Source organism: Xenopus laevis, chromosome 5S, assembly GCF_017654675.1.
Source record: "Xenopus laevis strain J_2021 chromosome 5S, Xenopus_laevis_v10.1, whole genome shotgun sequence".
NCBI lineage: Eukaryota > Metazoa > Chordata > Amphibia > Anura > Pipidae > Xenopus > Xenopus laevis.
The window spans coordinates 21204619-21215000 of NC_054380.1; the positions used below are offsets into that span (position 1 = coordinate 21204619).

A 10382-nucleotide genomic window follows, 5' to 3' on the forward strand; every position below is an offset into this window, starting at 1 on the left:
AGTGCCCCACCAGTGTGTGTGTGGATAGAGTGAGAGAGAGGATAGGAGAGTGCCCCAGTGTGTGTATACAGAAGAGCATTGGAGAGTGCCCCACCAGTGTGTGTGTGTACAGATGGCACTTACAGGATCCGGAAAGGATTTGCTGAGAGGGGCTCCCACTGCCAGTCCTCTTGTCTCTGCTGATGGCTGCAGCTCAGCCCATGGATTCTGGATTGCCGGGCACTACAAATCTTCCTGCTACAATTTGTACTTAGGCAATGAGAACATTTCAGGGGCTCACAAATAGCCAATTCCATTGACAGTTTTCAGGCAGCAGCTGCAGTCATTAAAAGCCATTTACACCCTGGCCTCCTCCTCACACAAAGATAGAGCGCACACAATTATCTGCTTGTGCATTTAAGGACACAAGAATGTGTCCCTAACAGGCTTAGCTGTGCATGTGGCTGGATCCTGCACGAACAGCCCATTCTCCCCTTTCTCTGCCTATGGACTTGGAGAGAGAGAGAAGCAGCAGCAGCAGCCATAGAGAATTGCACAGGGGCACTGGCACTTACTAACAACAGGTCTTACATCATGCACCACTTGCCTCTCTAATCCTGCTCGCTTGCTCTATTATTAGCCCTCATAATCCATCGCCAGATCACATCTATGGAATCTAGCAATTAGGATTACACTCGATCAATGGGCTATGCCCTGCCATGCAATTAGTATGTGTGCCACAACAACACTGACTGGCACAGCTGGCTCATCACTTTCTGGCAAGCTGCTTAAATTGGGTCAAAAAAGTAAATTATTTGTGTGTGTTTAAATGTTTAGATGTGTGTTCCCACTAGCAATATTTATAGACACACACATATATATATATATATATATATATATATATTAGGGAACAGTTCAATTATACTGACTATATTCCTGCCCCCAAACACACACACACACTTCGCATTAACAAAGAAAGGAACTATAGGGAACACTAAAATAGATATTTTGCTACACATACACAGTCACATATATATATATATATACACACAACATATATCTAAAATGTGTGCTGTTATTATTATTATTGCTAATATAACTAGGCATTTATAAAGTGCCAACATATGCTGCAGTGCAGTACAATAAATGGGTCTATACGATGAATTTACAATTTATACGCACATAATGTCCACATAAAATGACATTATATATGTGAGTGTTAAAAAATAAAAAATATTTTGCTGCAGTAAAAATTAATAAATGAGTAATTTATATGTGTGTGTATGTGTGTGTTTGTGTAAGACAAAAAAACAGCACCAAGGGTCTTTGCATAAAACTTGTATTATAACATAGTATCGAAGTAACATATTGTACATACTATGTTGTGCTGTTTTTTTGATTTTCACATGCTTCAAGCTACAAGTAGAATTTTTGTTGCATTTTATTTTATTTATGTTTTAACTGTCCAGTAAAAAAAACCCAAGTAGTGAATGGGTTACAGTGGGCATAAGCTGAATCCCCCCCCCTTCCCCCGATCTGATCTGACTGTAGCTGAATTCTATTGCCATGCAGTACAATAATAATAGTGTTAATAATAACAGGAGGGAAATGAGCAGTGTGTGTGTATCAGTGCAAGCTGCTGTCAGAGAGACTTTACAAGCGATCCCTGATCTGCTCACTACTGAGGCCGATGAGCACGTATCGCGCTACGCTATGACCCCTGCTTAGTCGCGCTATCTCTCCCAATGTAATTGGAATATGTGATTGCCATTGATGGCTAAAGTGCTCTGCGCCTGCCCCCAGATCTCCATCGGAATGTAGAAAGGATCTTATAAAAAAAAAAAAGAAAACAAGAAGTTTGAATTCCTGAATGATTTTTCTTGTAGAAAGGGGCTTAGGATAATGATTTCAGCTTTATTGAGTGCAGATTAGTCGCAGTGTCGCTGCTGTCTCTCAATACGCGCTGTACATGCCTCTACAATGTGCCCATTGTTCCATACTGTGTGTGAACCCATTCACAATATACACTTTTTAACACCAGGCAAAGTCGTGTCTAAATATACACAGTAAGGCTGGAAAGACTTTCCTGACCCGTACAAATCGGTGTAAATCACACTTCCATAGCGACACCAGCCCAACAAAGCCCGGGATACTGATTAAACCGGCTTAGAAGCGGCGCAGAGCTCACAATTAAATAATAGCCTCATGGCAGCATGGCACAAGCATTGGCTGGTGGAGACATTGGGGAGGCCCTCACGTACACACTCTTGCACACATATATGTGACACACATACACATACATGCAACACACAATACATGTGACACACATACACACCTATACACTCTCATATACACACCTGAAAGCACATACACACATGCATTCTCTCACTCCTGCACTTGCACACACACACACACCTGGCCTGCTCACACACATCTGCACAACCTGAAGCCCCCCCCCACACACACTCACCAATACACACTCACACAATCCTGCACATACACTTTTACATTCATTCACACACAAATTAATTCATTCACACGCCTACACACATAATATAGTAATATTCATAATTACACACACTCGGGAATCAATCAAGTATACATATTAAATACACAATTACACAACAAATTCACCAGTGTGTATCACTTGCAAGCACGTTCATACACAGATACAAACTCAATGTCTCATACATTCTTCACACACACTGAACTTACATTCTCAGACTCATTCAAATATTCACAAACCCCAGACTCAACTGGCATTTTATTCAGCAGTGCCCCATTTATAATTATACATCTACCCATAATAACTGTTTTATCTCCCGACTAATCATTATTCTAGCTCTTAATCGATTTTCCTCATTTGTAGGTTATTCTGTTTATTACACGATAAAGAGAAAGTAAAGGCAGATCACAGATAGATACTGTAGATAGAGAGATAGCTAGATAGACATAGATATAATAGATAAATAAATCATTGATGATAGATAGATAGATAGATAGATAGATAGATAGATAGATAGATAGATAGATAGATAGATAGATAGATAGATAGATAGATGATAGATAGATAGATAGATAGATAGATAGATAGATAGATAGATGATAGATAGATAGATAGATAGATAGATGATAGATAGATAGATAGATAGATAGATAGATAGATAGATTGTAGATAGAAAGATAGAAAGATAGATAGATAGATAGATAGATAGATAGATAGATAGATGATAGATAGATAGATAGATAGATAGATAGATAGATAGATAGATAGATAGATGATAGATAGATAGATAGATAGATAGATAGATAGATAGATAGATGATAGATAGATTGTAGATAGAAAGATAGAAAGATAGATAGATAGATAGATAGATAGATAGATAGATAGATAGATGATAGATAGATAGATAGATAGATGATAGATAGATGATAGATAGATTGTAGATAGAAAGATATAAAGATAGATAGATAGATAGATAGATAGATAGATAGATAGATAGATAGATAGATAGATAGATAGATAGAAAGATAGATAGATATGAGATAAATAGATAGATGATAATGTTCGATAGATAGATAGATGATAGATAGATAGATAGATAGATAGATAGATAGATAGATAGATAGATAGATAGATAGATAGATAGAAAATAGATAGATAATAGTTAGTTAGATGATAGATAGAAATAGAAGGATAAATTAGAGAGAAGTGGCTAAAGAGACAGATGGAGAAGCAGTGGAGAAGGCCAGGAAGACATTGCTGCAGTTGACACAAACTTTTACAATTGTAACTGTTGATCTTCCAGGTCAGATTGAGGTTTGGGGGGGAGGGCAGGAATGTAGCGCCGGTCGTGGCACAGGGAGGGTTAATGAGAGCAGCGTCTCGGGGTTCAGGAGTTGAGGGGTTGGGGTGCAGGAGGCAGTGGCAGGAGTAAGGAAGTTCTCATGATCTCATCTCTCCATTCTTCCCCGGCACTATCGCTGCTCACATGGGCAGAATGAAGGGAAACGACGTGCAGATCATGTGCAGACGGACTGAGTGAGGAGAAGTCCTTTATTCCCAATGTCTATCCCCCCCATATCTCTTCTACTTCACATCACAATAATATTCCTCCCACTAATTGCCCATCCCATTCAGCAATCGCATTATTTGATCCCTTATTTAAATGGGAAGGTTACATGTATGTGTGTTGGGTGGGGGATCCCATTAGATAAGCCCCCCTCCACCCAGCACAGCAGCAGCCACACTCCCTTCTCTACCTTACCCCCCATCTAAAGGGAAGTGGTAACAGCGAGTGACGTCGCCGCCGTTGATTGGCAGAGGTGACAGTGATTGGCAGCGTTGCCCTGGAGACACCTGGCAGACCAATAGAAAAGCGAAGCAATGTTTCGGTGCTGCACTCAGTGTGCGTGGAAAGGGCGCTAGGATGAGGCCGTTGGCATTGCGCTGAGTGACTTTTTCTGTGCAGCCGCCGCCGCCGCTAGTGTTGCTGCCGCTTCTTTCAGTGTGTGTATCTGCGGCTCCTGCTGTCCCCCCCGCCGGCCATCCCATGGTGTTCAGGTCCCCTCTAGAGCTTTATCCCGCCCACTTCTTCCTGCCCAACTTCCCCGAGCGCTCCGTGCTCCTGGCCGGCTCCAGCGGCGGGGGCCCCCGAGCCCAGGAAGAGCTGTCAATGTTCCAGCTGCCGAGCCTGAACTTTTCCCCGGAGCAAGTGGCCAGTGTGTGTGAGACGCTGGAGGAGACGGGGGACATCGAGCGGCTGGGGCGCTTCTTGTGGTCTCTGCCCGTGGCCCCGGGGGCGTGTGAGGCCATCAATAAACATGAGTCGATCCTGCGCGCCCGGGCCGTCGTCGCCTTCCACACGGGCAACTTCAGGGACCTCTACCACATCCTGGAGAATCACAAGTTCACCAAAGACTCGCACGGCAAACTGCAGGCCATGTGGCTGGAGGCGCATTACCAGGAGGCGGAGAAGCTGCGGGGGCGACCCCTCGGGCCGGTGGATAAATACCGGGTGAGGAAGAAGTTCCCCCTGCCCCGCACCATCTGGGACGGAGAGCAGAAGACTCACTGCTTCAAGGAGCGGACTCGCAGCCTCCTGAGGGAATGGTACCTGCAGGATCCCTACCCCAACCCCAGCAAGAAGCGAGAACTGGCCCAGGCCACCGGACTCACCCCCACACAGGTGGGAAACTGGTTCAAAAACCGCAGGCAGAGGGACAGAGCGGCCGCCGCTAAGAACAGGTCAGTCCCGGGATTATTGCTGCTCCTGCCTCTCTCGGGGCAACTGCCTGGATAAGGGGGAGGGGGAGAAGCTGCTGCTACTGGGCGACCACTCCATGGGCTGCGCCGCTGCTGGGTCTGCTGGGAGAGCACTGAGTATACTGGGAACATACTGGGTCTGCTGGGAGAGCACTGAGTATACTGGGAACATACTGGGTCTGCTGGGAGAGCACTGAGTATACTGGGAACATACTGGGTCTGCTGCTGGGAGAGTACTGAGTATACTGGGAATATACTGGATGGGCTGGGAGAGTACTGGATCTGCTGGTAGAGCACTGAGTATACTGGGAATATACTGAGTCTGCTGGGAGAGCACTGAGTATACTGGGAATATACTGAGTCTGCTGGGAGAGCACTGAGTATACTGGGAATATAATGAGTCTGCTGGGAGAGCACTGAGTATACTGGGAATATACTGGATGGACAGGGAGAGTACTGGGTCTGCTGGTAGAGCACTGAATATAATGGGAATATAATGGATGGGCTGGGAGAGCACTGACTATACTGGGAATATACTAGATGGTATTGGAGAGTACTCAGTATACCGGGAACATAAAAATGCAATTAAGTCAGCACTCACCAGGAACTCCAATTTCCCATTAGTAATCGGGTGCACGTCATTCGGAGTCCACTCCAACCGACTTTAAATATCAACACACACTGTAGCAGACAGCACCATCAGGAATATTTGTTTAAAAAGCCTTTATAAAGGGCCATTGTTTGTCTTTAAACATTGTAACTGTCCTGATCACAAAGCCAAAGAAAAGCAAAATAAAGGCTTTTTAAACAAATATTCCTGAGGGTGCTGTCTGCTACAGTGTGTGTTGATATACTGGGAACATACTGCATGGGATGGGAGAGCACTGAGTATACTGGGAATATACTGGATGGGCTGGGAGAGTACTGGGTCTGCTGGGTATAATGGGAATATACTAGATGACTGACAATATATTTGGTATGTTGGGAGAGAAGTAGATGGTCTAAAAGCATAGGGCATACTGTATATTGTACTTGATGGAATAGGAGAGAACTGAGTATGCTGAGAGAGTACTGGATGGGCTAGGAGTATAGGGCATTAGACAATACTGGATGGGATTGGAGAGTATTGGTGTGCTGGGAGATCGCTGAATGGTTGAGGGAGAGTTCTGAATGGGATAGGAGTATAGGGCATTAGACAGTGCTTGATGGTATGAGAAAATGCTCTGAGCTGTAAAAAATACACTAGGAGAGCACTGGGTGGGCTTTGGGGAATATTGACTGGGTGGCAGTTTGGCATTGTGCTTTTGGAAATAATTTGGAGTATGTGGGAGAGCAGTGCCAAATAGCCTGACCCAATAATTCCCTTCTTATACAAACAGAATTCCTCTTACATCAGTGCAATGAGCTAGGAATACATAAGGCCAGAGACTTTTGTTTCCAGTGGGCCAGAAATAAAGCTATAATTACTGTCTGGCCTCATTCGCGGTACCTTAATGTATATATATAGTCTATGTAAAATAGTGCTTAATAGCTGGGCAGTGAGTATTTAGGCAGGGGTAGAGGGAGTGCTCCATACAGCTGACATGGAATTATTGCTTGATAGGACTGTGGGCCTCAAGTTTAGACCTGGAAGTAGCAAATATTTCACGGTATATAGATGACCGACCTGCAACCTCACAGATCGATATACAGATCACAAAGCGATAAACAGATGATGGAGAGCAGAATTTTATAATCTATTATTACATACTTCTATATTATCTCTCTCCAGTTGTCTATGACAAGCGAAACCCAACTACAGTCATCGCGCATCGGTCCTTGTGTGTTTCTGTCTGTGCAATCCCTATTCCCTGGGCTCCATTTAACTCCCCTACAAATCCACTAAAGCAGATTCGAATTATATTTTACTTTCTCCATTTAAAATAATTAAAAACAAGCAAAATGCAGGCACCAATTAATGAGGTAGTATAATAATTAGTATTTTAATTTAATTTTGCCCATGTATCCATACATGTGTAGAAGAGTTCCATTTCTAAATATGCCAAAAAAAAAAACCAGCACCTTTCTCCCATTTAATTAGCACAGCAAGTCTGTAAACAAACTGCCATTGTGTCAGTCACATCATTAGCAGAATTGTCTTTATTTCTTCCAAGAATTTTTTAAAAAAAAGGGATAGGAACACAAAACTGTGTAAAGTCTCCCATTTTTATTAGGGCAAAGAGGGAATTAAAGCGGCTCTGCTTAAACGGTAAACAAGTTTAACAGTGGGGGGGCTTTTGTCCTGGCCATGGTATTGACTGTAGCATCATTACCTCACTCTGTCTATTGCCTTAATTCGTGTAGTCATTCAGAAGGAATAAATAAATAAACAGAAAACGTCCCGTGTAAATATTTCTACACTAAAACATCGAAATCCAACGAGAAAGCTTTATATTATTTCTATATAATTCTTAGACAATTATTTCACTTTTATAAAAAAAACCCACATTTAATTTTTTTTTTTTTTTGCTAAAATAAAGAAGAATGTGGAATTTCTGAATTTAACCTGCCTTTATCAGCTGCTCACTAACCTGTAATAATAATTGACTCCTTAAACTGATATTTTTTTTTCTGTAGCCGCTTTAATGCCCTTTAAAATCTCATTATTTCCAGGGAGCAGTATAAAAATGTTAGTGTTATTTGTGCAGGGATGTTCTGTTCTAATTTCACCCACATCCACGTGTAGATTCACATTCTATAAGTTTATAGTAATATAAAGAAGACATTTTCTTTCTGAAAATAACATACAGGAAAAAATAAATATACAGGCTGCCTATGACTCATTATTGAATGAAATACAATTTATAGTGCATGTGCTGTTGGGTTATATTTTGTTTTATTCTTGTGGAATATGCTGGTAAGGAATTGTGTAAACAATTGTGTAGACAATTGTGTAAATAATTGTGTAAATAATGTCGCATTTAGGCTTCTTCATTAACTGTGTCAGTGTTGTAGCCTTGACCTAATTTTTTTTTTTTTTTTTTAAAAATCCTTTAAAAGCTGGTTTTAGAAATAGCATTTTTTCAGCAGCTGCCAAATGAGTGGAATATTTAATGTATCTGATGAATAGTTTAGTGATTCCAGACTGGCAGTATAACAAAATAATATATATGCGCAAATATCTATATTTTATATGGAAATAATAATGTATTTTGCTGGGCCAGATTCTAGTAATAATTTGTGCAAGTGTTTTGCATATGTGATAAGGGTTCTCGTGGTCCAAAGGCAGCCTCCAGGTTAAATAGGAATATAAATACTCCTTTCTGGATTTTCTTGGGGGAAAAAACGGTATTTGTGTTGTAGAAATCAGAAATCATTTCCGGTGGGTTTTTTGATTTGGGAATGACCCTATAAATATTTATTTATGATTTTGAAAAAAAATGCCAAATTTTCCGAATCGTTGAATTTGGTGGCGGTTGACATCGACCGATTCCTTTGGATTATTGTATGTAGTAGTTTTGGGGATGGTTTGAGGGAAAGGAAAGAAGGGAACCCTCGGATTTTGCACCTTGTTTTTAAATTGTGTTGGAGGGAATTGAACCCAGTTGAATATTGACCATGCTGTTTGTGGTATCCCCCCTCCTCCCCACCAGGCTTCAGCACCAGTCTATCGGACAGAGTGGCATGAGGTCGTTGGCAGATCCCGGCTGCCCCACACACAGTTCGGCCGAGTCTCCTTCGACGGCAGCGGCCAGTCCGACCACCAGCGTGTCCAGCCTGGCAGACCGAGCAGAAACTGGCACCTCCATCCTATCTGTCACCTCCAGCGACTCGGAATGTGACGTATGATAGGCACAGACTGAAACCCAGGCAGATCAGGGCACCTATGGACCTCACTACACATGGACTCTCTAAAAAGAAAGACTTGAGGACCCTAAAAGGTGACACTTGTATGACCCCCCAAAAAAGACAAAGCGCACCCCTCTATTTGAGCCATTGGACGCACGGCCATTGCATGATTCCTTTGTATCTGGGGACAGACCCCCCTAAACCAAGCTTGGTGCCCCCTTCCCAGGATCTCCAGGAAGAGGAATCCCACTCATCTCCTCTGTAATGCGGTCACCCAAGACGCAATTATTTTTTTCCTTGGTTTGTTTAATTAATAATTATTTTAATTTTATTTTCGTTCTCGTGTTCATCAGACAATCATTTTTCTTCGTAAGCACCTTTTTTTTTTTCTTTTCAACACCTCTGTCACTGCCTGTGTGGGTTACTTAACTGGTTAATGTGGAAAAAAAAAGAATAGTTTATGACTGTAACAGAATTTTATTTTTATTTCAAGATTTTATATGAATTATGTATATCTCAGTGATGAGGTCACTTCCCAGTTGTAATATATGTGTCGAAATGCTTGTATATAATATTGCGAATGCTCTTTTTTTATTCCCTGGTTTGTTTGGCACAACCCCCCTCCCTCCCTTACACACTCACTCACCCTCACTCATACTCACACTCTCATTCATATTCTCACTCATACTCTTACTCATACTCTCACTCATACTCTCACTCATACTCTCACTCATACTCATACTCACACTCTCACTCATACTTACACTCTCATTCATACTCTCACTCATACTCACACTTTACCTTATATTACGCACAATTATACGCATTCTCTGGTGTACACTCTTCTTTACATACATAGAAATAAAGACTTGTACAAGGGCACCCTCTTTTACACACACACAGTCTCTCTTTCTCTGTCACGCTGTCTGTCACTTTTACTCTGTCACTCTCTATGGCTGTCTCTCTCTTTTCTAGCTGTCTCCCTTTTCTTTTTTGTTAATTCCCATTCTGTGCGTATTTAATCTCTTTAATATTCCTGCTGTCTCTCTGTTTCCCTCTCTCTGTCTCTTTCTATCCCAATTACACTCTAATTATATCCTCTGTCCCTGGTATGTCTCCCCCTCTCACCTACACTCTCACTCATACTCACACTTTACCTTTTATTACGCACAATTTTACGCATTCTCTGGCGCACACTCTTCATTACATACATAGAAATAAAGGCTGGTACAAGGGCACCCTCTTTTACACAAAAAGTCTCTCTCTCTGTCACTCTCTATGTATGTCACTTTAACTCTGTCACTCTCTC

The 10382-nt window shown here is 41.9% G+C and overlaps 1 protein-coding gene across 1 annotated transcript in view; it reads left to right on the forward strand.

Moving 5' to 3' along the window:
- Positions 1-4336: 4336 nt before the first annotated feature.
- six3.S (SIX homeobox 3 S homeolog) overlaps positions 4337-10382 on the forward strand; it is a 6517-nt gene continuing 471 nt past the window's right edge. The window contains exons 1-2 of the mRNA XM_018265033.2: positions 4337-5227; positions 8878-10382. The exon at positions 8878-10382 is cut by the window's right edge and continues 471 nt beyond it. Coding sequence (XP_018120522.1) covers positions 4533-5227; positions 8878-9073 — 891 coding nt within the window. The 5' untranslated portion in view covers positions 4337-4532 and the 3' untranslated portion in view covers positions 9074-10382. The remainder of the gene's footprint in view (positions 5228-8877) is intronic.